General features: G+C 58.9%; 5 protein-coding genes across 9 annotated transcripts; 4 read left to right on the top strand and 1 right to left on the bottom strand.

The window, feature by feature from the left end:
* Nucleotides 1–33: 33 nt before the first annotated feature.
* Nucleotides 34–468, top strand: CYSRT1 (cysteine rich tail 1; the record flags this gene model as incomplete). Its single annotated transcript, XM_080708431.1, has 1 exon — nt 34–468. The coding sequence occupies exon 1, from the start codon at nt 40–42 to the stop codon at nt 466–468; it is 429 nt and encodes a 142-aa protein (XP_080564557.1). The 5' UTR covers nt 34–39.
* A 4,886-nt stretch (nt 469–5,354) lies between these two features.
* RNF224 (ring finger protein 224) lies at nt 5,355–5,831 on the top strand (the record flags this gene model as incomplete). Its single annotated transcript, XM_080709455.1, has 1 exon — nt 5,355–5,831. One exon carries the CDS (start codon nt 5,355–5,357, stop codon nt 5,829–5,831), a length of 477 nt encoding a protein of 158 aa, XP_080565581.1.
* A 2,253-nt stretch (nt 5,832–8,084) lies between these two features.
* Nucleotides 8,085–12,049, top strand: SLC34A3 (solute carrier family 34 member 3; the record flags this gene model as incomplete). The annotated part of the gene is made up of 12 exons (XM_080708390.1): nt 8,085–8,169; nt 8,382–8,468; nt 8,878–9,006; nt 9,083–9,226; nt 9,296–9,407; nt 9,493–9,688; nt 9,895–9,984; nt 10,082–10,172; nt 10,247–10,414; nt 10,486–10,602; nt 10,670–10,794; nt 11,585–12,049. 12 exons carry the CDS (start codon nt 8,085–8,087, stop codon nt 12,047–12,049), a joined length of 1,809 nt encoding a protein of 602 aa, XP_080564516.1.
* A 5,417-nt stretch (nt 12,050–17,466) lies between these two features.
* TUBB4B (tubulin beta 4B class IVb) lies at nt 17,467–19,625 on the top strand (the record flags this gene model as incomplete). Of its 4 annotated transcripts, none has more annotated exons than XM_080708411.1 (4): nt 17,467–17,523; nt 17,829–17,871; nt 18,011–18,121; nt 18,565–19,625. In XM_080708411.1, the coding sequence occupies 4 exons, from the start codon at nt 17,467–17,469 to the stop codon at nt 19,623–19,625; spliced, it is 1,272 nt and encodes a 423-aa protein (XP_080564537.1). The 4 variants fall into 4 exon arrangements, with proteins under 4 accessions (XP_080564537.1, XP_080564536.1, XP_080564539.1 ...); XM_080708410.1 differs by having other exon boundaries at nt 17,829–17,937; XM_080708413.1 differs by lacking the exon at nt 17,829–17,871 and having other exon boundaries at nt 18,019–18,121.
* Nucleotides 19,626–19,761: 136 nt separating this feature from the next.
* CIMIP2A (ciliary microtubule inner protein 2A) lies at nt 19,762–24,141 on the bottom strand (the record flags this gene model as incomplete). Of its 2 annotated transcripts, none has more annotated exons than XM_080708421.1 (7): nt 19,762–19,850; nt 20,164–20,281; nt 21,439–21,533; nt 21,781–21,907; nt 21,987–22,246; nt 22,335–22,549; nt 24,086–24,141. In XM_080708421.1, 7 exons carry the CDS (start codon nt 24,139–24,141, stop codon nt 19,762–19,764), a joined length of 960 nt encoding a protein of 319 aa, XP_080564547.1. The 2 variants fall into 2 exon arrangements, with proteins under 2 accessions (XP_080564547.1, XP_080564548.1); XM_080708422.1 differs by having other exon boundaries at nt 21,781–21,862.
* Nucleotides 24,142–25,473: the final 1,332 nt, after the last annotated feature.

Below are 25,473 nucleotides of genomic sequence, written 5' to 3'. Positions count from 1 at the left end.
AGTCAACATCTGTGTCTCTGACCACCCGCAGCCTGGGTCATGGACCCCCACGAGATGGTCGTCAAGAACCCATACGCCCACATCAGCATCCCCCGGGCTCACCTGAGGCCTGACCTGGGTCAGCAATTAGAGGAGGTCCCCTCGGCGGCCACATCCTCAGAGACGCAGCCTCTGCCCAAAGGGACCTGCGCCCCAGAGCCAGCCCACCTCCCGGAGCCCACCGAGGCCTTGGAGCCTAAGGGCGCCAAGGGCGCCAAGGGGGCTGCCCCCAGCCAGGGCCAGCAGGCCTGGCAGCAGCCCTGCAACCCCTACGGCAGCGGGCAGCGCCCGGCGGGACTGACCTATGCTGGGCGGCCCCCTGTGGGCCGGGGTGACGACATTGCCCACCACTGCTGCTGCTGCCCCTGCTGCTCCTGCTGCCACTGCCCACGGTTCTGCCGCTGCCACAGCTGCTGTGTCGTCTCCTAGCCCGCCGGCACTGGACCTTACGGTGGCTCTCATCGCGGGCACCAGCCACTGCCCACCGGAGGCTGCTGGCTCACCTGGGCCCTCTGGAAGCCAGTCCCTGGCCCCGGCCGTGTTGACAAGACAGGGACACCCTGGACCGTGTCCTGCCAGGCCCAGTTAATAAAGCTGTGAGCTTGGTGCCGGCGACTCCTTCGCAGCTCCTTTGCAGCTGGCCCCTCGGTGGGGTCTGGGCTTGACAGCAGCGTCTGGCCCTTCACACACACAGCCTCCCATGGCTCCCAGTCCTGGTGGGACCATCCAGGGGCCGGCGAGCCACCACCTCATGACAGTCACATTTTAACCTGCCCTGCAGGCCTCAGGTCGGCCTAAGCTGTGCAGGGGTGGGAGTATGTCCACTGGCCTGGCCAGGCTCCCTGCACGCCCGGGCTGGGGCTGAGACCCTGAACAGGGTCAGTGCTTGCAAAGCGCAGCAGGAGCGTGCCATGCGTGGTTCTAGGGGATGCCCAAGAAAGGCAGAAGGGGCAGGCGGGGCTGGTGCCCGCAGGTTTCAGGGAGCAGGGAGCTCGGCAGCAGGGCTCAGGAGCCAGGGCTGAACCCTGCCCGCCGTGACTCACGTCTCAATCTGAGCCGGGTTGTTCTGGTTTCCTACGAAACACCTGAATTCCTATAGATCCAGAGCTGTGCAGCCTGCCGCTGTCCTACCCAAGGCCAGGCTTCCTGGAGGAGGGGGCTTGGGCAGGCCTGGAAGGGGCTGGGAGGAGGAAGGGCTGTGGTGCTGTCTCCCCACGTCCACGCAGTAGGGTGCTTGTCTGGGGACAAATGAGGAGCATGCCAGGGTGGGGAGTGTACAGGAGGCCCCTCAGCACTCTGCCATTTCCGGGGCAGGGCAGAGCCAGCACCACTCGGAGGCAGAAACTGAGCTGGCTTCTCAGGATAGACAGGTCCTGATGTGGCCAGCCCTCCCTGGCACGTCCGGAGCAGCCGCATGGCACAGCAGGGCGGACATGAGGTGTGCGGCGGTACCCGGGTGTGGGGTGGACAGGTCATTGCTCAAACTCTGCTGGGCTCCCTGTCCCAGCTCCATGGCCAGCCCCCACCCCGGCCAGCAGAGGAACCCGTCTGACCAGTCCTGCAAGCCGACTGCAGGCCCAGGAGGTGGGCAGGAAGGAGGTCGGTCTGCTCATCGGCTTCCTCCCAGCTGGGCTTTGAGTGGTCCTGCTGGTCGGCTGGCCTGTCCCCCCAAAGTCCTCTGCGCCTGAGGTCCTCATTTCTGGGCACACTGGCCACACCTCCAGGAGCCATACTTCCCTGGGCTGGCTGGGATGGGCAGACAGGGAGGTGTGTCTGCAGAGGGCATCTGGGTGGTCCCTGTGCGCAAGGGGATTGCTACTCACGGTACGTGAGCACCGCCTCGGGGCCAGACGGGCCAGCTGCTGCCCGGGCTGAGAACATCCCAGACCCACCGAGGCAGGCACAGGGGGAGAGGTCTCCCGCAAAGTCAAGAACACACACCTGTCAGGGAGCAGGGACCCTGTGCTTAGAGCCAGTGGGTGGCACAGCAGGCTTCCTGGAGGAGGTGACATTTGAGCTGGGATCAGTAGGGAGGACCCCAAGGCCAGGCCTGGGTGGGTTATAATAGCAGGGGGCGCAGGGGGCAGTGTCACATGCCTGTTATCCCAGCACCTGGGAGGCTGAGACAGGAGAGGGGAAGGTTCAAGGCCTGTCTCAACCACTTAGCTAGACCCTCAGCAACTTAGCGAGACCCCATTTCTTTTTCTTCTTCTTTTTCTTTTTTGTGGTACAGGGGATTGAACTCAGAGGCATCCTACCTTCTAGCTACAGCCCCAGTCCTATTTTTTTATTTCTAATTTGTAAACAGGGTCTCGCTAGGTTGCTGAGTCTCACTACTTGCTGAGGTTGTCTTTGAACCTGCGATCCTCCTGTCTCAGCCTCCCAAGAACTGGGATTTCAAAGTAAACAATAAGCCAGGCATGATGGTACATGCCTGTAATCCCAGTGGGAAGCTAAGACAGGGAGATTCAGGTTCGAGGACAGCTTCAGCAAGTAATGACACTCTCAACCCAGAGAGACTGTTTCAAAATTAACGTCGCCTGCCGGGCGTGGTGGCGCACGCTTGTAATCCCTGCGTTTGGGAGGTGGAGACAGAAGGATCTCGCAGGTTCAAAGCCAGCCGCACTGGCTTAAGAGACCCTGTTTCCAAATAAAAAAAAGTATATAAGAGGTCTGGGAGTGTAGTTCGGAGGTAGAAGGGTTTCCAGGAACCCCAGTACCACCAAAAAAAAAAAAAAAGTAGCCAGGAACGGTGGTGCACGCTTGTAATCCCAGTACTTGGGAAGCTGAGATAGAAGATCACAGGTTTGCAGTCAGTCTCAGCTACTTCGTGAGGCTCTCCGCAATTTGGTGAGACCCTGTTTCAAAATAAAGAATAAGCAGGGCGTGGTGGCGCACACTTGTAATCCCAGTATTCGGGAGGCTGAGACCGGAGGATCACAGTTCTCGGACAACCTCAGCTAATTTAGTGAGGCCCTTTGCAACTCAATGAGACTCTGTTTCAAAATAAAGAATAAAAATAGGGCAGGGGGTGTATCTCAGAGGTCAAATGCCCCTGAGTTCTATCCCCAGACCCATAAATAAATAAATAAATAAATAAATAAATAAATAAATAAAAAAATAAAAACAGCCAGGCATGGTGGCGCACGCTTGTAATCCCCGCACTTGGGAGGCGGAGACAGGAGGATCGCGCTGGTTCGGAGCCAGCCTCGCTGGCTTAAGAGACCCTGTTTCCAAATAAAAAAATATAAAAATAGGTCTGGGAGTGTAGCCCGGGTATATAAGGGCTTCCAGGAACCCCAGTACCACCAAAAAAATAATAAATAAATACATACATACATACATACATACATACATACATACAGAATAAAAAATAGGGGTGGGAAGCCAGGCATGGTGGCACATGCTTGTAATCCCAACATTTGGGAGGCGGAACCAGAAGTGTTACGGTGAAATATATTCGGTGTGTGAGAGGAGAAATAATTCCCCCAACACAACCACACAAACAGAAAAACAGAAAAACTGCGGGTTCTTGTCCTGAGCTAAGTATAAATATGCATAGCTTGGACAGTTGCTGAAGATTTAAAGAAGTTTGTTAAAAAGCTAGAAATACAGAAGATAGTTACAGCCCTATGCCATCGGAGAATGGCACAGGGGGCAATTCGAGTGAATTTACCAAAAAACCCCTGCACGCTGAGTGTTCTTATCCTGACCAAGTCTGCGGCAGGTCCTGTGATCTGTAGATATGTTGCCCTCTCTCTAGCCCAGTTTTCTGCTGTCTCCATCCCAGTGTAAAGAGACCCTTTCCCTGGCTCCCAGGATTTCTTTTCTTCTCTTTAGAAATGTAAAAATGTCCTTCTTCCTGACAATCCTGGCTTTCTTTAGTACAAACGATATATTTTCAAAATTGTCAATCTTTCCCAATATTGGTACATGAATACATTTTTGAAAGCTCTTCCCAATATGAGTACAAGGAGGTCTGTGGTTCACAGATAGCCTCAACTACTACTTAGTGAGGTCCTTTGCAACTAAGCGAGACCCTGTTTCAAAATAAAAAATAAAAAGTACGGCTGGGGGTGTATCTTGAAGGTAGAATGCCCCTGGGTTCAATCCTCAGTACCACAAAAATAAATAAATAAATAAATAAATAAATATTAAAAATAGCTCTGGGTGGGTAGGGGTTAAATCAGTGATGTGTACATGTATCTACACACAAGTTTTTTACCCCAATATGATGTATGACTATAATGCACCAATAAAAAATTAAAAAAAAAATAGGGCTGGGAAGCCGGGCGTGGTGGTGCACGCTTGTAATCCCAGCATTTGGGAGGCTGAGACCTGAGGATCACAGTTCTCGGACAGCCTCAGCTATTTAGTGAGGGCCTCCACAACTCAGTGAGACCCTGTTTCAAAATAAAGAATAAGCCGGGCGTGGTGGCGCACGCTTGTAATCCCCGCTCTTGGGAGGCAGAGACAGGAGGATCACGCAGGTTCGAAGCCAGCCATGGGCGCTGGCTTAGGAGACCCTGTTTCCAAAATAAAAATGTAAAAATAGGTCTGGGAGTGTAGCCCGGAGGTAGAAGGGCTTCCAGGAACCCCAGTACCACCAAAAAAAAAAAAAAAAAAAAAAAGATAAAAAAAAGAATAAAAAATTGGGCAGGGGGTGTAGCTTGGAGGTCAAATGCCCCTGAGTTTCATCCCCAGACCTGCAAAAAAATAATAATAAATAAAATAAAATAAAATAAAAATAGGGCTGGGAGTGTAGTTTGGAGGTGGAATAAAAAAGAAAAAAAAAAGGGCAGAGGTTTTCTCAGCAGTAAAATGCTCCTGGGTTCAATCCCCACTACATACATACATATGTGTATATACATTATGCACGCATGTGCACGTATACTTGTGTGCGTGTGTTACGAGGGATGGGAGGGGTCACCTTATCCCCTGCTGAGTGGGTGAAGCAGCATCCAGTTACAGCCCTTTGGGCTGAAAGAGGAGCCCACTCCCGCCACAGCCACCGCCTGCCTCCTGCTGCCCGGCCCGCGCTGGAGCCAGTAACGCGAGCCGCCAGGGAGCCCCAGGGTGCCCTTCCCACCCTCTTCTCCGGCCACCCTCTGGCTGGGCCCAGTGGAGCAGATACAGGTAAGAGCAGCAAGGGGCTCGGGCTGGTGGGGTGGGGCGGGGGTGAGCGGGCAGAGGGGCACTGGGGCGGGCCGGGATGCTGCCCTGCCCTGCAGCCCAGCCATCTTCTGGGTGAACTCAGATGGTCACAGAGGCCTGTGCCGCTGCCCCCTGCTGGCACCCTGCACACCTGCCCTAGGATGCTGCCCGCTGAAGGCCCCCGAGCCTTGGAGGAGGGGGCCGCCCCGGGGACGGGCAACCGGAGGAGCGACTGCATCATCTGCTACTCAGCCTACGACCTTGCCGGGCACCTGCCCCGCCGACTCTACTGCGGCCACACCTTCTGCCAGGCGTGCATGCGGCAGCTAGACACCCAGGCCCACGAGCAGCGCTGGATCCCCTGCCCGCAGTGCCGCCAGAGCACGCCCACGCCCCGCGGAGGGGTGGCCATGCTGGACCTGGACCTGGCTGCCTTCCTGGCGGTCAGGGCCGAGCGGGAGCCATCAAGAGCGGAGCCCCAGCCCCCTGCACCCCTCAAAGGCAACACCACCATCACCCAGCAGCCAGCTGGACTTTGCTCCCCCCTGGGCCCCCAGCCCCACTTCCCACAGCCCCGACACTGCTGCTGGGGCTGTGGCGCCCTGTGCTGCTGTGCTCAGAGCAGCCCTGAGGGCTGAGCTCGGCTCCCCCACCCCGCTGGGGGAACTGCTGGCTGCGCAGTCACCCAGGTGGCCCTGCATGGTGGAGCCACCCCAACCGTGGACACCCTGAGCCTGCAGCTCCCGGGGGAGGCTGGTGACCTCCCACCATCCCGGGAGGCCAGGATTCCCACTCCCCAAACAACCTGACTGTGTGCCCAGCTGTCAGAGCCATCTACAAGCCAGCTCAGGCCTGGACTCAGCACAGGGGTGTCTCCCAGGAGGCTCTGAGCCTCGGCGTGCTCCAGAACAGATCCTGCCAGCTTCCCCCTGCTCCATAGACGGTCCCAGAGGCGTGAGCCAGGGGCTGGGCAGGCCACTGCCCACATCTGTGAATGCCAGCCACTCAACAATGGCCCCAGAGCCCTGCTCTACCGTGTGTCCTGCACTTTCTAGGAGGGTCCAGCAGCTCAGGGCCACTGCTGTGACCGGCATCAGAGGAAGTCCCAGGGAGGGTGGGGACGCGCCGCAGGTCTCGCGGCTCCTAGGGCCATCCCAAGCTCTGCTTCCTTGCTTTTCAGTAGCCAGGATACACACGGAGGGTGGGTCCCAAGTCAGGGCTTTAACACGCTCACCCCACAGGAGGGAGCTGTTACTCAGGAGCCACTGGGGCCAGGATGGGGCGGGGAGAGAATTTGCTGAGCAGACATTCAGAGACTTCCTCCCTCCTGGGGCAAAAGTCCCCCGTGACGGGCTGGGCAGGAGCAGAACGGATGCTAGGCCAGCAGGCCCGCTTTGGGAAGGAGCAGGAAAGGGCATCTCAGAGCGTGGGCAGGTCAGGGCTCAGCCGGGGAGAGATGTTCAAATGGGGGTCAGGCTGGGGGCGGGCAGTGCCCCGTCCTCTCTGCAGATGGGAGACACCATGCTCTGGACCCTGTGGCTAGCCAGCACTGGAGTTGAGCCTGCTGAGAGCCCAGCCAGCTCTGCCCCACACTGAACCAATGGGATCCGAACCCACTGTCCTCAGAGGGCTCCCAGGCAGGCCACCTGAGCAAAACCACCGTCCCAGCACACCCGGCACACAGAGCTTCTGTTTGCCTTTCCTTCAGGACAGGGATGACCACCAGGGCTGCAGCACACTGGGCAACAGGGCAAGGAGCCTTCTGCCCAGCTGGAGCCCCAGTGCTCAGTCCTGAGAGCTGTGGTGCACAGTGCCCGTGAGGTCACACAGAAGCCGGTGGCAGATGTCCAGTGTCCAGGCCTACAGCACCCCTGGCCTGAAATGGGGGCCATCCCTGGGAGACACCCAACTCCAAGAGGGTCAGGCCGGGGGCTTGGAGCTCCCAGCGCCAAGGTGACAGGGCCTGGACAAGGCCCAGGGACTTCGGGGCCAGGCGGGGTCTCCCCTCGGGGGCCTCAGCTCCTGGGTAAACATTAATGGGCTCAGTACACAGCAGGTCATGCGCGCACCCAGCGGATCTTTGACCTGCAGCTGCTCCTGCCGTCTCCTCCCCGCAGGTGCCCCTCACCACCCACACAGGTAGGAGCCCCTAGGACCAGGCCGGGCCCAGGGCGCCAAGGCCAAGGCGAGGCTCCCACCTGGCCCAGGGCGTGAGCTCTGTCCTGAGCCCCAGGGCCGAGCACAGCAAGGCCAGCTTGAGGAGGAGCTGCACAAAGGACCCCAGACCTGAGTCCAGGGCCGGGGACGCAGTCAGGGTAGTGGGCTCAGATGGGCAGCTCCAAGCTCAGCGAGCTGTGGGGCGGCAGCCACAAGCGGACGAGCCCTGAGGTGGGCCCGAGGTGTCCGAGCCCCTTGCCCGACTCCTCATCCCAGAGGTGGGGCCCTTATCAAGTGGAGACGTCACCGTCACCATTTGGTATCAAGTGCCAAAGTCTAAGCCGGGACCATCCCAGTGTCACCAATCACATCTGATAGGAGAGGTTCTGGGCCTCCCCAACCCCTGGCCACTTTCATCCTGTGCCCCGGCCCTGTGCCCTCGGCCAGCCACCTGCCAGCCGGGACCCGTGAGGGAGCCGAGGAGCCAGGGTGCCTCAACGCTGACCCCCAAACTGGACCGGGCTCACCAGACAGCTGCCAGAGGTCAATGCCGCAGCTTCCTAGGGACAGGGAGGGGGCCACGGAGGGGGCCACGGAGGCTGCGGGGACGGGAGGGCAGGGCTGGGGCCGCAGGTCAGCGCAGCTGGATTGGGCCTGCTTGGCGGGGTGGGGGTGGCGGGGAAGGAGACATCTTTCGTTCGCTCTCCGGCAGATCCTCTCCCTGCTCCAGATCCATGCCGAGCTCCCTCGCTGGTGGCCAGGTGCCCCACCCCACTTTGGACACAGTTGACCTGGTGGACCGGAGTCTGAGAAATGCAGGTACCAGGAGCCCCAGGGCCCCGCCAGGTCCCAACAGACGGCGCTGGGCAAGGGGGCTCCAGGGACTGCCCAGAGAGCCTTGGGGGCTCCTGACAGCTCTGGTCCCCAATTCTGCTGCCCCTCACCTCAAGCCCCCATGCCCCAGCCTTCCCCTCAGGCCCCCTTCCCCCTCTCCTGTGGAGTTCTAGAAACAGCCACACTTGACCTTGCAGAGGCCTCCAGTTCCATTCCAGTCACAGGGCAGGGGAGCATGGACCCCTGGGCCCTCCCTCAGCTGAAGGACACTGGCCAGCTGAAAGGTAGGCCCGTGGGTCCCCGGGGTGGCAGGCAGGCAGGCTCCTGACTCCTAAGGTCTGTCTGTGTGCGGGAGGAGAGTCCAGGCAGGGCTTGGCTGGACGGGGTCCATGGAGATGTACCTGACAGGTCACTCCCAGGGAGACCCCTGCCCTTCAGCCCAGCTTCCTGCCCTGTCCTGAGGTGGGGGCCACCCTGCCATCGGCCCGGCTCCTCTCTGCTGGTGGGCACACACCTGGGAGCCTTGGGGGCTGTGGCTCAGCCATACTACAAAGGGATGGGTGGGGACAGAGGAGGGGGCCTGGGTCCTGCCCTGGGAAGCCTATGAAGGAGGAAGTGGACCCTGCCCACGGACAGAGGGGGCTACAGAGGAGACCTGGGCTGGCTGAGAACAGCCCTGCCCTGCGTGCTTAGAGTCCAGCAGGACCGGCAGGCTGCGCCGCGTGGGCATCAGCCTCCTCAAGGCCTGCGGGCTCCTGGGCAGCCTCTACTTCTTCATCTGCTCCCTGGACGTCCTCAGCTCTGCCTTCCAGCTGCTGGGCAGTGAGTAACCAGCTGGGTGCTGGGGGGGGCGGAGGCAGCCCCCGCCAGCCTCAACACAGCTCGCTCCTGGGTGCAGGCAAAATGGCTGGAGACATCTTCCAGGAGAGCGCGGTGCTGTCCAACCCCGTGGCTGGGCTGGTCATTGGCGTGCTGGTCACGGTGCTCGTGCAGAGCTCCAGCACGTCTTCCTCCATCGTGGTCAGCATGGTGTCATCCAAACGTGAGTGCACCCCCTCTGCGGAGCGCGCGGGCGGGCGGGCGGAGCAGCGCTAAGCAGTGAATCCCGCAGTGCTGACCGTCCGGGCGTCGGTGCCCATCATCATGGGGGTCAACGTGGGCACGTCCATCACCAGCACCCTGGTCTCAATGGCACAGTCGGGAGACCGCGACGAGTTTCGGAGGTGAGTGGGCCGGAGGGCGGGGCCGGGGGCCGCGGCGGCCAGGGCCCAGGCTGCCCCGACAGCCTGCCGGTGCTCGCCACTGCAGGGCCTTCAGCGGTTCCGCCGTCCATGGCATCTTCAACTGGCTCACTGTGCTGGTCCTGCTGCCACTGGAGAGTGCCACCGCCATGCTGGAGAGGCTGAGTGAGCTGGCCCTGGGCACAGCCAGCCTGCAGCCTGGGGGGCAGGCCCCCAACATCCTCAAGGCACTGACGCAGCCACTCACACACCTCATAGTACAGGTAGGAGGCCACACCCAGGCGCACAGGCTGCCCTGGGGAGCAGGTGAAGGTGCGCCCTGGACTGGGGTCAGGGGAGGGTTCCGGCCTGCAGCAGCGGAGCCTCTTCTGCGGGAGCAGAGTGCATGCGTGGGTGGGTAGGGCTGACCCTCAGGCTGCTGAGTGCCTAGGGAGGGTCCATCGCAGGATCACCACCCCTTGTCCTCCAGCTGGACAACGATGTGATCACGGGCGGGGCCGTCGGCAACGGCACCAACAGCAGCCTCATCAAGCAGTGGTGTGGGTTCCGAGAGAACACGGTGCGGCCTCTGCCTCCTCCTCTGACCTTGACCTGCTCCATCACCCCACCCACTCCCACCCTGCAGTCCCTGAGCCATCCGTCTGCTCTTCCCCCAGACCCAGGGGAATTGCGACCCAGGGGAAAGTGGCGCCTTCAGCCCCTGCGGCCAGAGGAACGGCACCGCCCCCGAGGAGGACAGGCTGCCCTGTGAGGTCCCGCCCTGCCCCGCCCCGCCCCCCTGCTGGGGACCCATCCGCTCACCCCTCCCTGCCTGCCGCCAGGCCACCACCTGTTTGTGGGCTCCCCGCTCACCGACCTGGCCGTGGGCTGCATCCTGCTGGCCGGCTCCCTGCTGGTGCTGTGCGCCTGCCTGGTCCTCATCGTGAAGCTGCTCAACTCCGTGCTGCAGGGCAGCGTCGCCCAGACCGTGAGGACGGTCGTCAACGCAGGTAGGGGGGGCGGCCCTGGGCCCTGGGCCCCAGTGGCGGGAAGGCCCTCATGACCCGGCTCCGTCCCGCAGACTTCCCCTTCCCCTTCGGCTGGCTCAGCGGCTACCTGGCCATCCTCGTGGGCGCCGGCCTGACCTTCCTACTGCAGAGCAGCAGCGTCTTCACGGCAGCCATTGTGCCACTCATGGGTGAGCCCAGGTGGACGGGGCTCCCGGGACCCGGGCTGGCACCCGGTGGTGACTCCCACTTCCCCAGGGGTCGGAGTGATCAGCCTGGACAGAGCGTACCCCCTCTTCCTGGGCTCCAACATCGGCACCACCACCACGGCGCTGCTGGCCGCCCTGGCCAGCCCCGCGGACATGCTTCTCTCTGCTGTCCAGGTACCGCTCTCACCCCAGGCCTGTCCCTGCGCCCCCTCTGAGCTCCTTTCTCTATGGCGCCTCCCCCCACGCACCCCTGTTCCCACCCTCGACCCTGTGCTGTGTATTGCACCCTGCTTTCTGTTCCACACTCTCAAGATGTCTCTCCTCTGAGCCCCAAACCCAACAGGTGGCCACCTGGGTAATGCCCTTCCTCCCAGCCCCATCCTGAGAATCCTGGTCTGACCTAAGCCGGGTTTGCCTTCTGCCAACCAAACTCCCCAGCTGTGCCCTCCCCCAGCCCCACAGAGCTGCAGACTCTCTCTACAGCACCCAGTCTTTGGCCCACTGCCCTGGTGGAACATCCCTCTGCCTGGACACCTGGACGGGTCCAGCCCCTGAGACCCCAGGTTGCACTGGGCTGCCCCTCCCAGGAGGAGATGAGCCCGGCCCTGCCTGATGCTTGCCTCCACCCGGTGCTGTCCCAGTGCAGGGCCTTGGCCCACCCCTGCCCGGAGCCCTCCAGACCAGGCTCAGCCCTGCAGCGGCTGCCTCCCCAGGCCGCACCTTGCTGGCCGCAGAGCACAGTTGCAAGGATGGATGGCGGGGTCCAGGCCCCTGCCTCCCAGCGTGCGGCATGTGAGAGGGTGGTGTGGCAGGAGTGTGTGCCGGCTCCCAGGGGACCCTCTCAGCCCCTGAGCAGGACGTGCCAAAAAGCGGCGGCCTTGAGCCCTCTCTGCCCAGTGAGGAGGGCAGAGTTCCTCCTGTTGTGTGGCCAGCTCCTGACTGCCCCCTGCTCTCCTGTCCCCAGGTCGCTCTCATCCACTTCTTCTTCAACCTGGCCGGTATCGTCCTGTGGTACATAGTGCCTGTCCTGCGGCTGCCCATCCCGCTGGCCAGGCGCTTTGGTGACCTGACCGCCCGCTACCGCTGGGTGGCCATTGTCTACCTGCTACTAACCTTCCTGCTGCTGCCCCTGGCGGCCTTCGGGCTCTCCCTGGCAGGGGGCACAGTGCTGGCTGGGGTCGGGGGTCCCCTGCTGGGGCTGGGGCTCCTGGTCGTCCTGGTCAACGTCCTGCAGCGGCGGCGGCCATCCTGGCTGCCCCCGTTCCTGCGGTCCTGGGCCTGGCTGCCCCTCTGGCTGCACTCTCTGGAGCCGTGGGACAGCCTGATGAGCCACTGTTGCCCCTGCAGCGCTTGCAGCCCCCCTCAGGCCAGCACCAAAGAGGCTCACTGCTACGAGAACCCTGAGGTCCTGGCTTCCCAGCAGTTGTGAGGGGTGGGCACCCAGCAGGCCTCCCGAGCCGGGCTCTGGAGCGCCGGCTGGCCAGGAGCCCCGCCCGGGGCAGGGGTGGTGGTGCAGGAACTTGAATCTCCTGCGTCCCCGCCTTTGCGAATAAATAAGGCTGTTACCCAGAAATAGTGGTTTCCTCCTTCAGCCTGGGTGCCAGGGGAGGGTCGCAGCCTTGCGTGAAGGGGAAGGGGAGGAGCAGCGTCCTGCTGCCCCTAGGGGACACTACTGCTTAGGGGCCCTGGTGATCGGCCTGGCCCAGGCTGCGGCCGCAGGGATTGCAGGTCTCCGGCAGGCTTCCTGGCACGGGAGCTGGCCCGAGGCCCTGGGCTGGGCGGCGCCGTACCCCGGCCCGAGGAGCGGGTGCTTGGAGGGCCTCGCGTCCCGCTGGGGAGCGGGTGCGAGGGGCGAGCACAGGGCGGTGTTCGAGGCCCGGTCCCCACCCAGCGCCGAGCCAGGGTCTCCCCCGGCCGCCAGGAGGCGCGCCCGGGCCCGCGAGCTCCTCTGCCCCAGCCCGCCGGGCAGGGGCCTGGCCGGCACCTGCGCTGGTCCCGGGCCAGGCCAGGTGTCCGCGGGGGCGCGGGCGTCGGCGGGCTCCCCCAGCCGGGGGCGAGGCCCGGTTCCCACACAGGAAGGCTTGCTTGCGGGCAGCACTGGACACCAGGGAAGCTTGCAGCTCTCAGCCGCCTACACCCCCAATCCCACCCCTAGGGGTTCTACTTCAGCTACACCCCCGGCCCAATTTGTTAATCTTTTTTTTTTTTCGGTACTGGGGATGGAGTCCAGGGGCATTCTACCTCTGAGCTGAACCCCCAGCCCTATTTTATTCTTTATTTTGAAACAAGGTCTCACTAAGCAGAGGCCTCACTAAGTTGCTGGGGCTGATGTGAATCTATAATCCTCCTGTCTCAGCTTCCCAAGTACTGGGATTGCAAGAATGTGCCACCACAGCCAGCTTATTTTTTTTTAACGTTCTTTTATTTTTATTTTTTATTTTGTGTGTGGTGCTAGGGATTGAACCCCAGGCGTATTCTACCTCTGAGCTCCATTCCCAGGCCCTTTTTTTTATTCTTTTTTTTTTTCTGAAGATTTACATAAGTTTATTAGAAAGATAGAAATACAGAAAATAGAAATACAGCCCCATGCCAAAATGGCATGGGGGGGGTGACTCGTAATGAATACACCTTTATTCTTTATTTTGAAACAGGGTCTCATGAAGTTGCAGAGGGCCTCAACAAGTTGCTGTGGCTGGCCAGGAACCTGTGATCCTCTTGTTTTAGCCTCCCATGTACTGAGATTACAAGCGTGCGCCACCACGACTAGCTCCTGTTATTTATTTATTTATTTATTTTTGGTGGTACTGGGGGTGGAACCCAGAGGCTTTCTACTTCCAGGCTATATACTCCCAGACCTATTTTTTTATATTTTATTTGGAAACAGGGTCTCACTAAGTTGCTGAGAGCCTCACTAAGTAGCTGAGGCTGGCTTCGAACCTGTGCGATCCTCCTGTCTCAGCCTCCCAAGCGCAGGGATTACAAGTGTGCCACCACGCCCGACTTCCCTGTTTTATTTTTAACACAGAGTGTCATTAGGTTGATGTGAGTCTCACTACTTGCTGAGACTGTCCTCAAACCTGCAATCCTCCTCTCTCAGCCTCCCAAGTACTGGGATTACAAGTGTGCACCACTACGCCTGGCTCTTTTTATTTTATTTATTTATTTATTTATTTATTTATTGTGGGATTACAAGTGTGCACCACTACGCCTGGCTCTATTTATTTATTTATTTATTTATTTATTTATTTATTTATTTATATTTTGGTGGTACTGGGGTTCCTGGAAACCTTTCTACCTCCGGGCTACACTCCCAGACCTATTTTTACATTTTTATTTGGAAACAGGGTCTCCTAAGCCAGAGCGCGAGGCTGGCTTCGAACCTGCGTGATCCTCCTGTCTCCGCCTCCCAAGCGCGGGGATTACAAGCGTGTGTCACCACGCCCGGCTCTTGTTATTTTTTTAAACAAGATCTCACTAAATTGCAGAGGGCCTAAATTGCTAAGGCTCTCCACGAACCTGCAACCCTCCCAGCACAGTCTCCCACTACAGGCATGTGTGCCAGCTCCTATTTTTATTTTGAAGCAGAGGTCTCGTTGCCATGTGTGGTGACACATGCTTGTAATCCCAATACTTGGGAAGCCGAGACAGGAGAATTGCAGGTTTGAAGACAGCCTCAGCAAATAGCGAGACTTCCATCAACTTAACGCGACCCTGTTTCAAAATGAAAATAAAAGAGGGCTGGGGATGTGGCTCAGAGGCAGAGTGCTCCTGGGTTCAACCCCCAGCGCCCCCACACACAGAAGAAACAAAGTCTTGCTGCAGAGAACCTCCTTATCAGTTGCTGTGGGTGGCTGCAAACCCCTGATCCTACTGTCTCAGCCTCCCAAGTGTTACCGTACCTGGTTCCAAGGCACTTCTGGCCAGTGGCCGCATCCTTTTACTCTTTTGTTCCCTTAGCCCCTCCCATGACCCCCCAGGCCCTCTGTCCTCTTGTGCCCAGTGTCCTCCAGGGCGTAGGACCACCCGCTCTGGGAGCCAAGGAGATACAGCGGTGATGCCCCTTGCCCAGTGTAGGCACCCTGGCCTTGGCTCCCTCAGCCCTGCGACTGCAGGATGCTCCTGTGGACACAGCTTCAGCCTCAGGGTGCCCTGATGTCCGAGGAGGGGCTGGGCTTGGCTCTCTCTCTAGGGAGACACTTTGCGGGAGTTAGTGAGGCTTCGGGGGGGAGGGGGAGGAAGCACCTGGGTGGCTCTCCTTCCGGGCAGGGGAGGTCTCTCACAAAGGCTGGCCACAGGGTCCTTTGAGGCCATAACCACTGTCTGCCTGCTGCCCCTGCTTGGAGGTAATGCACCCTCCCACTGGGACCATGGCCACCAGTAAACAGAGCCTTCCTTGTGGAGGCCTCCAACAGCTGCAGGCTGGAGAGGGAGGGCAGGTGCCCAGCACACCCATGCCCCTCCTGCCCCGCTTCCTTGCTCTCCTGGCCCTCTCCGGTGTGCATCCTGTTGGCCACAGGCAGAGGCCTAGACCCTCTGCCCCTACTGTCCTCTTCCCCACGGGGGCACCAGCACCCTTGGTCCGGCGTGCAGACTTGCAGGATGCCCACCAGTTCTGTGCAGCCCCTGTCCTTGTTGAGCTCAGGCCCAAGGGCTGCAGGGAGTCTTGCTGTCTTGTCCCCAGCCAGGGTCCACTCCACAAGGGCAACACACCGGGCAAGGCCGGCAGCCTGGTGCGCCGGAGAGCCAGGACGTACCTGTGCAGGGGACACAGGCTGCATGCAGTAACCTTTGCTTTTTATGTCATCACCTTAGTCTTTTGATATTTTAATAAAAACTGTATACACAGCTTACAGAACTTTTATGTAAACAGCATAAGCTCACCACCTCACGTCAGTCAGTTTGTAACCTTTAAAATGGGGTGCCATGCTGACCTTCCAGCCCTCTGGGCACTGGGCCAAGAAGCTTTCCAGTGGAGGTGGGCCCTCAGGCTATGCAGATGGGGGTGGGGGCTTGGATGGGCAGAAGACCCAAGTGTCTCACAAAGCGTCCCTGCAGGGCTTTCTTCCTCACTGGGGAAAAAACTAGAGCGTCTCCTCCTTGACCACTGGTGACAACCTGTTGCCAGGGAGCATAATGGCTGCCTGTTGATTACATGGGCAGCTGGTCTATCTGCAGAGGGCTCGGGGTGCTCTGGGCGCCATGCTGGACTCCAGCCCTTTGGAGGGATAGGTGTTCCGTCAGAGCCGTCCATAGGAACTGGGCCCCTCTTCCTGGACTCATCTATGATGGAAGAGGCAGGACCCCAGGCCCCTCTGGGGCTGTGCCACAGGCACGCGGCAGGGTGGCAAACGCAGGCAACAGACCTTCCCCACACACAGCTGCAGGTACAGCGCTGCAGAGGGGCTAGGGGGAGAAGCGCTCCTCCACTTGTCCTGACAATTTTCAGTCTTCAGACACTGTTAGCAGTGTGATATTGCACACTTTGTGGTGAGGAAGGGGGTGCACTTCCTCTGTGAGGGGAAACCTATAAGCAGATGCTGCCCCACCACCCTGCTAGGCAGAGGAATTGAGTTCTCCCAGAAGGCAGCTACTTAGTGAGGCCTTTGCAATTCAGTGAGACCCTGTTTCAAATTTGGGCTGGAGGAGCCGGGCGTGGTGGCCACACTAATACCCGCGCTTGGGAGGCTCAGACAGGAGGATCCCATAAGCTCGAAGCCAGCCTCAGCTATTGACTGAAGCTCTCAGCAACTCAGTGAGACCCTGTTTCCAAGAAAGTATAAAATAGGTCTGGGAGGATAGCCCTAGGTAGAAAAGGCCCTGGCTTCCACCTCCAGTACCACCAAAAAAAAAAAAAAAAAAGGGCTGGGGATGTAGTTGGGAGGTAGAATGCCCCTGGGTCCCGTCCCAGGACCACACACAAAAAAAAATTACAAAGAAAATGATGCAAATATGCTTGTTTTCAAAGTGACTGATTCAGGGGCAAGCAGATGTAATTTAACTGTTTTCTGGATACGTTTGTTTTCCTTCTCATGAGCAAGCGGAGTCAAGGCCAGGCATGCCAGGCCCTGCAGTCTCCAGCAGCCCCGCTCTCCTGGGCCGGGGCTCCACGGCGACGGGCGCCGCGCCAGCGCCGTCTCCACAACAAGGCGGGCGGGGGGCGGCGCGAGCTCGGGCGGAGGCGCCCGCGCTCCTGCCCTGGCCCGTGCCCGCCGCGACTCGCAGGTCCCGGGCGCCCGCCGCGCCCAGCCCCGAGGGGCCGGGTGGGTACGGGCCGCCGCCGGGCCCTCGTGCCGAGTCCGCCCCAAAAAGGCGCACAGCCAGCCCTAACAGGGACGTGGGCCCGGGCGGCCCGGTCCCCGACCCCCGCCCGCGCCGCACGCCCCCGCGGCCGGGATCGGGCCCGAGGCCCGGAGCCCGCCCGCGCGCGACTCCCGCGGCACTGCGGCGGTTACCAGGACGCCGAGCCATCGGCCAATAGCGCGAGCCAGCCGGCGTGCTCCCTAGAGGCAGCCAATCGGAGAGCAAATCAATCATTTGAAACACCCAATGGACAGAGCACCGCAGCGCCAGGAGGGGGATTGTGATAGGGAAGCTCGCCGCTGCGGTTGACCAATAACAGCCGAACACTGTCGGAAAGGCGGACCTTAGGCGGCTCGATTGATGGTGAGGCAGCCAATAAAACTGGGATGTTTACCAGCCTCGTTCTAGAAGGCCAATCCTAGGCCGGTGGAGGCGGGACCGGTGGGTATATAAGCACCGGCGGAGCGTCGGTTGTAGCATTCTGCGCGCCTGCTCCTCTGCGCTTACTTCGTTCTCGCTGCCCGCGCCGCCTCCGCCGTCGCCGCCATGAGAGAGATCGTGCACCTACAGGCCGGGCAGTGCGGCAACCAGATCGGCGCCAAGGTGGGTAGTGGGGTGGTGCGCGCTTGGCCGGCTGGTCAGGCGGGTCGGATGGCCGAGGAAGATGGCGGCAGCGGTTGAGCGGGCGGCGCCCCGCATTGCGGCTCGGGCACTCACCCGGCTCGGCCGGCCCCGGCCGTGGGCCGGAGTGGGGCAGGCGTTGGGGCGGACGACGCGAGGCTCCCGGGCCGGGCGCGGGCGGGCGGGCGGGCGGGCGGGGGAGCGGGCTCGCCGCGCCCATCCGGGGCGGGGCCGCCTCCGGGCGCACCGGCCGCCGTGACTCAGCCCTCCGCCCGCGGCCCTCGCAGTTCTGGGAGGTGATCAGCGACGAGCATGGCATCGACCCTACCGGCACCTACCACGGGGACAGCGACCTGCAGCTGGAGCGCATCAATGTCTACTACAACGAGGCCACCGGTGAGACGCCCCGCCCGGCCCCGCCCACGGCCCGCAGGCCTTTCCCCGCCGACTGACGCGCTTGCCCCCGCAGGTGGCAAGTACGTGCCCCGCGCCGTGCTGGTGGACTTGGAGCCCGGCACCATGGACTCGGTGCGCTCGGGGCCCTTCGGGCAAATCTTCCGGCCGGACAACTTCGTTTTTGGTGAGCTTGGGCGGGGACTGGGCACTGGCTAGCCACAGCGGCTCAAAGGTCAAGGGGCTGCCCCAAGGTCATGGCCGCGGCCGGAACCACAGAGCGGGGCCCCCCTGGACACCTCCTGTCCTCAGAGTCACTCAATCTCTCTCCAAAGCGGCTTTGGAGGAAGGCCCAGCCGGCGGCGGAGGGCGGATGTAATCGCCTGCAGTGTGGCGGGAGCTGCGCCGCTGTCCCAGGGAATGGGCTGGGGTTGCCTGAGGGATTTTACTAAGCTGTCTGGGTTTGGGTACCCGACTTAACATTTAATAGGGCAGTGGGGTCTGTTTACCCAACTTGCAGGATATCGCCTTACAGCGTGTCGGTCACTTGGGCTTTCTGCCATAGGTGGTGACCACACACCTAGCACAAAAGTGTTTACTTAGCATGAGTGGTCATTTATTCTCTTACAGGACAGAGTGGCGCTGGGAACAACTGGGCCAAGGGGCACTACACAGAAGGTGCAGAGCTGGTCGACTCGGTGCTGGACGTTGTGAGGAAGGAGGCTGAGAGCTGTGACTGCCTGCAGGGCTTCCAGCTGACCCACTCCCTGGGTGGGGGGACTGGGTCTGGGATGGGTACCCTCCTCATCAGCAAGATCCGGGAGGAGTACCCAGACAGGATCATGAACACGTTCAGTGTGGTGCCCTCACCCAAGGTGTCGGACACTGTGGTCGAGCCCTACAATGCCACTCTCTCAGTCCACCAGCTTGTAGAAAACACAGATGAGACCTATTGCATTGATAACGAAGCCCTCTATGACATTTGCTTCAGAACCCTAAAGCTGACCACACCCACCTATGGCGACCTGAACCACCTGGTGTCAGCCACCATGAGTGGGGTCACCACCTGCCTGCGTTTCCCTGGCCAGCTCAATGCTGACCTGCGCAAGCTGGCCGTGAACATGGTGCCCTTCCCCCGCCTGCACTTTTTCATGCCGGGCTTCGCCCCCCTGACCAGCAGGGGCAGCCAGCAGTACCGGGCCCTAACTGTGCCCGAGCTCACCCAGCAGATGTTTGACGCCAAGAACATGATGGCTGCCTGCGACCCCCGCCACGGCCGCTACCTGACGGTGGCTGCTGTGTTCAGGGGCCGGATGTCCATGAAGGAGGTGGACGAACAGATGCTTAATGTCCAAAACAAGAACAGCAGCTATTTTGTCGAGTGGATCCCCAACAACGTGAAAACGGCTGTCTGTGACATTCCACCCCGGGGGCTAAAAATGTCCGCCACCTTCATCGGCAACAGCACAGCCATCCAGGAGCTGTTCAAGCGCATCTCAGAGCAGTTCACAGCCATGTTCCGGCGCAAGGCCTTCCTGCACTGGTACACGGGCGAGGGCATGGACGAGATGGAGTTCACCGAGGCCGAGAGCAACATGAACGACCTGGTGTCCGAGTACCAGCAGTACCAGGACGCCACGGCCGAGGAGGAGGGCGAGTTTGAGGAGGAGGCCGAGGAGGAGGTGGCCTAGACCTGTCTGTCAGCGGGTAAAGTGGAAGCGGTGTGAACTCTTTATTCATTCACAGCCCATCCTGACGGCCATGCCTCACTGCACTTGCTGTCCTGTCACATCACAAGCTGTACAGATGCCACCCATTAAAGTGTTTTCATAGCGTCTGGTTCCGCCTCTCCAGTTCCTTGCGATAGGCCTTGCGGGTGCTGTTACCGAACGTCAGTGCGTAATTGTCTTGCATGGCTAAGGGGGAGCAAGGCTTCAGTGGGCTTAACCCCAGCCCGGGGGCATGCGGCCCTTGGTTCCTGGAGGGGTCTGGGCCTGAGGTCACAGCAGCTGAGGGGCCTGGGGTTGCTGGGGTCCTTGGCCTCTGACCCCAGCCCACTTGCCAGCTTGGCTTTACTGTTGGCTGACCTCTGCCTAAAAGCTTAGGAGGGGACTATGAGCCCCTTCCAGGGCAGTGGGGAAATGGTTGGGTAGGGAGGGCCCAGCCTCCAACACCCCCACCCCAGCAGGATCTAGCTGGGTGCTGGCCTCTTGAAGGGAGGGTACTCACATGGGATGAAGCCCATGTAGAAAGGGATCAGGCCCTGGTTGTTGTAGATGGCGGTGTTTGGCCAGTGGGTCCTGGGCAGCCTCTCACCCAGGGCACAGACTGGGTTTCTGAACAGGAACTAGGGAGACAGACAGGTGCTGACAAGTGCTGCCTCCTGGTGACCGGGAGCAGGAGGCCTAGGGGCTAGCCTCTGGGAAGGCCTGAAGCCCCTGGGTCTCCCAACCCCATGTCAACACTTTAGTTTTCTGTTACTGGGGATTGAAGCCAGGGAGGGACACTATAACAACTACATTCCCAATCTTTTTCTTTTTTTATACTAGGGGATGAACCCAGGGGTATTCTACCTCCAAGCTCTACCCCCCAGTCTATTCACTTGCTCGTTTACTATGGTATTAGCGATTGGACCTAGGGGCATTCTACCTTTGAACTACACCCCAACCCATTTTATTTTTTTTTATTTTTACTTTTCTGGTGGTACTGGGGTGCCTGGAAACCTCCGGGCTATAATCCCAGACTCATTTTTATAATTTTAATTGGAAGCAGGGTCTCTGAAGCCAGCAAGGCCGGCTTCGAACCTGCGCGATCCTCCTGTCTCTGCCTCCCAAGCGCGGGGATTACAAGTGTGCGCCACCATGCCCGGCCCATTTTATTATTTACTTTGAAATATGGTCTTGCTAAGTTGCTTAGGCTGGCCTCAAACCTGAGATACTTCTGTCTCAGCATCTCAAGTATTGTAATTACCAGCACAAGCCACCACTCCCTAGCCTTTTGTTACTTTGAAATAGTCTTGCAAAGTTTTGAGTCTGGTCCTCCTAGATGATGGACCCAGGGGCATTCTACCCAGGGCACTGAACCTGGAGCATTCTGCATCTGAGCTACACCCAGACCCATTTTTTATTCTTTACTTTGAAATGGGGTCTGCAACTTGTAGCTAAGGCTGGTTACGAACCTGCAGAACCTGCAATCCTAAGCTTCCATATACTGGGATTACAAGCATGTACCACCACACCTGGCCTTTTTTTTTTTTTTTTTTAATTTGAGACAAACGTCTCAAACTTGGAATCTTCCTTTCTTAGGTTAATTTGTTTTGCCTAACCCAAAACACTAGAGCGGAGAGCAAGACCTTATTAAATATCCCCCTCAAAGCAAGGCAAAAGTCCCTTCCCCAGGCTTCTTAGGAATCCCCCCCCCCCGCCCCAAGGAGACTGCCAGGCATGATGGAGACTGTGCAGGCCTGGCTGGGCCCCTGCTGAGGCTAGGATGGCACCTTCCTACCTGGTTCTTGTCGAACTCATCCATGGCCTGTGTAACTCCATCACGGTAATTCATCCCCATCACCCAGGCGAAGCGAGGGATGAAGCCAGCATAGCCTGGGGGTGGACCGCATCAGTGCCACCCCAGGTCCCCCTGGCCGCCCCCGGGCATCCCCACACAGTCCCAGGGGTGTTGGGAGCCAGCCAACTGTAAAGGTTGGTGACTACCTCTGGGGCCTGAGGGAGCAGGCCTTCCCAACCCTACGTGTTGATGGCTCCCCTTCCCAGAGCAGGCGTGGTGCGAGGTGCTTAGTGTTTACCTCGTGTCTCCTGGCCCTGCGGCTTGCGGGGAGCCGGCACCCACCTGAAATGGCCTTGCGTTGGATCAGGTTGGGATGATCCAGCTGGGGCAGCCGCTGGAATCTGCCCACATCCAGGGTCTCCTGCTTGTGGGGTGGGGGTGGGTACTCATCCCTCCTGCAGTGATACAGCTGGAATGGGGAGAGGTGGGTCACAGTGGCTCCCACCGATCTGGAGGGGGGAGATGGATGCCAGTGCGTCTCCAGTTACCTGGTACTGCCCTGGGCACTCGTGGGCTGGAGTGGCACTCTTCCAGGCCTCTTCCCCATACGCCAACAGCAGGCCCGGGTGCCCCAGGTCTCTGGAGTAGCCCTTCTTGCCCGGTGGGCATGGCGGGTAGGGGGGGTAAGGCATGCAGTCTGCAGGCAGCAGGACCTGTCTGGATATGTTCTCTACTGGTGGCTCCTGTGCATCCACTTCCGGGGGTGGGAGCTGGCCCAGGATCCCGAAGTTCTTGTAGGGCTTCAGACCTGTGCAGACAGGGTGACTGGTGGGCCGCTTGGCAGGAAGCTGGCTCAGGAGGGGTGCGGGCGGGGCAGGGGCGGGCTGGCAGCTCACCAGTGTAGTGGGGGATGTAGGGTTCCTTCAGGTCCCGGCAGGGAATAAAGGGGGGCTTGGACTTGCTGAAGTCCTCGATGAACTTGGGCTTGGACAGAGGGGACAAAACGGAGCAGGGGCTCTTCTGCACACCGGGGTCCGTGAGCAGCTGCGCCGTGGTGCGCCCATAGGTGTTGCCCACCTGGTATCGCAGCTGGGGATAGAAGCCGGCATAGCTGCAGGGGGAGGAGGGTGGAGGGCACGGCAGGTGAGCGAGCACAGTCCTGGCAGGGCCCGTGAGCAGCTTGCTGCTCAGCCTGCCTGCCAGGGGGCTGCATAACCTGACCCCACTCGCATGAGGGGAGTTTGCAAAAGCTCCTGCCTCAGGGCTCTGGGGGCCGAGGGGGCGGCTGCAGCGCCGTGGCGCACAGGCGAGATGCAGGCCGTCGTGTCGTCTTCTACCCTGCGCCCAGCCATCCTCATCCCCTTTCCGCCCATCATTCCAACACCAAAGGCAGTAGGGATGTGTCCAGGGAGGGTCTAGGGACTGCACAGGGCACAGGCAGAGGGGAGCCCAGTGTACACAAAGTGGGCCCAGCAGGAAGGTGGCAGGCATTGGCCTGGGCTTCGAGGGGGAAGTCCTTTAGCCACATGGGGGAGGTCTAGGCTTCATCCCTGCTACCGGCAGGGGTGGGGTCCTGTAAGGTCATCCAAAGAGTGTAGGTGGGAACTTTTTATGGTACTGGGCAGGGGCATTCTACCCCCTACCTATGCCTCCAACCCTTTCTATTTTTATTATTTCATTTAGTACTGGAGATTGAACCCAGGAGCATTCTATATCTGAGCTGTACCTCCAGCCATATTTTATTTTTTATTTAGAAACAGGGTCTCCCTAAGTTGCTAAGAGCTAGCTGCAAATCTGCGAGCTTCGATCCTCCTGTCTCAGCCTCCCAAGAGCTGGAATTACAAGCATGCACCACCATGCCTGGCCCTTTACTTTATTTACTTAGTACTCAGGTGAATACACATAAATACTCTATTTTTTTTTTTTTTTTTTTTTTTGGTGGTGGTAGTGGGGTTCCTGGAAGCCCTTCTACCTCCGGGCTACACTCCCAGACCTACTGGCTGGCTTTGAACCTGCGTGATCCTCCTGTCTCCGCCTCCCAATTGCAGGGATTACAAGCCTGCGCCACCATGCCCGGCTATGAATATTAATACACATTCATAGAGGGTTTTTTGTTTGTGGTTCTGGGGATGGAACCCAGAACTTTGTGCATGCTAGACAAATGCTCTACCGCCCAGTATGCCCCTAGCCCTTTTTATTTTATTTTGAGGCAGAGTCTAAGTTGCCCAGGCTGGTCTCAAACTTGGAATCCTCCTGCCTCAGCCTCCCAAGTTGCTGGGATTGCAGGCATGTGCCACCATGTCCAACCCAAGGGGTTTTATTTTTTACTTGACAGGACACCGGGCGAGACAGACTGGCCCGGGCTCATCTCATCCCTCAATCAGGGAGCTCTGCAGGAGTGTATGACATTCACTGAGTGTCTGGCTGCCCCGGCTTCTGCTCCTGATGGACGTGCTGGCCAGCTGTATGGCATCAGGACCAAGGCGGCTCGGAGGTGAGGCCCGGACCCTCCTCTGCAGCCCCACACTGGGCCTCCGTTCCAGTGCCCTGGCCTCCTTGACCCCGGTCCCCTCAGCTCCCGGGTTAGGCCCCAGTCCCACGCTGTCCCTCGGCCCTGCCCAGCCTCCCTGCAGGACCACACTCTTACCCAGGGATGTAGTGAGGTTCCGGTGTCAAGAGGTTGTGTTTCTGAGTAGCTGTCATTTTGCCTCAACTCCGCCCTTGCTGGCTCAGCCCCTTCCCTGGGTCTGGCTCACTTTCTGGAGAGGAGCCACGTTGCCTGGTTACCATTGTGAAGGGGCTAGGCCACCTGTTAACCCTGTGGCCCTCCTCAGTGCTAGCTAGCCTGGGAAGGCACATTGGCTGGAGGTAGCCTCAGGTTAGGACAGTACAGGACAGGAGGTGGGATAAAAGAAATAAGTAGGGAGACAGGGGGCATAAAGGGAGAATAAGGAAGATATAACAATATGGAAGCCTGTAGCCGGGCGTGGTGGGCACACTTGTCATCCCAGCATTGGGGAGGCTGGGACAGGATGATCACGGTTCACAGACAGCCTCAGCTACGTAGTGAGGCCCTTTGCAACTCTGTGAGACCCTATTTCAAAATAAAGAATAAAAATCAACTGGGAGTGTAGCTTGGAGGTAGAATGCCCCAGGTTCTATCTCCAGTATCTCAAATAAATAAATAAAAATATGGAAATCTGTGACAAGGCCTGTTACCTCCAAAAGTTAACTGTCTTGGGGAGTTATCTTTTTTTGTGTGTGTGGTACTGGGGATGGAACACAGGCAGGGGCATTCTACCTCTCAGCTATACCCCAGCCCAATTTTTTATTTTTTATTTATTTATTTTTTCTTGCAGTACTGGAGATGGAACCCCGGGGCTTTGTACCTCTGAGCTACACCCCCAGCCCTAGTTTTCAGTCTCTTTATTTTTTTGAAACAGGGGGCCAGGCACGGTGGCGCACGCTTGTAATCCCCGCGCTTGGGAGGCTGAGACAGGAGGATCGCACAGGTTCCAAGCCAGCCTCAGCTACTTAGTGAGGCTCTCAGCAACTTAGTGGGACTCTGTTTCCAAATAAAATAGAAAATAGGTCTGGGAGTATAGCCCGGAGGTAGAAAGCCTCTGGGTTCCACCCCCAGTACCACCAAAAAAAAAAAAAAAAAAAAAAAATCATTGAAACAGGGTCTCACCCCCAGCCCTATTTTTTATTCTTCATTTAAAATTTTTTATTTTATTTTATTTTTATAATTCTTATTTATATTTATTTTGCTGTACTGGGGATGGGACCCAAGGGCATTCTACCTCCAAGCAACACCCCCAGCCCTATTTTTTATTCTTGTTTTGTTTTGTTTTTGTTTTTTGTGGTACTGGGGATGGAATTCAGGGGCAATCTACCTCCAAGCTATATCCCTAGCCCTATTTTTTATTCTTAATTTTGAAACAGGGTCTTACTGAGTTGTAAAGGACCTCACTAAGTAGCTGAGGCTGTCTGTGTACCATGATCCTCTGGTTTCAGCCTCCCAAATGCTGGGAT

Source organism: Muscardinus avellanarius (genome assembly GCF_963383645.1).
Source record: "Muscardinus avellanarius genome assembly, chromosome: 13".
Taxonomy (NCBI): domain Eukaryota; kingdom Metazoa; phylum Chordata; class Mammalia; order Rodentia; family Gliridae; genus Muscardinus; species Muscardinus avellanarius.
The sequence above is the reverse complement of the archived record's forward strand: the minus strand, read 5'-3'. Positions and strand labels throughout refer to the sequence as shown.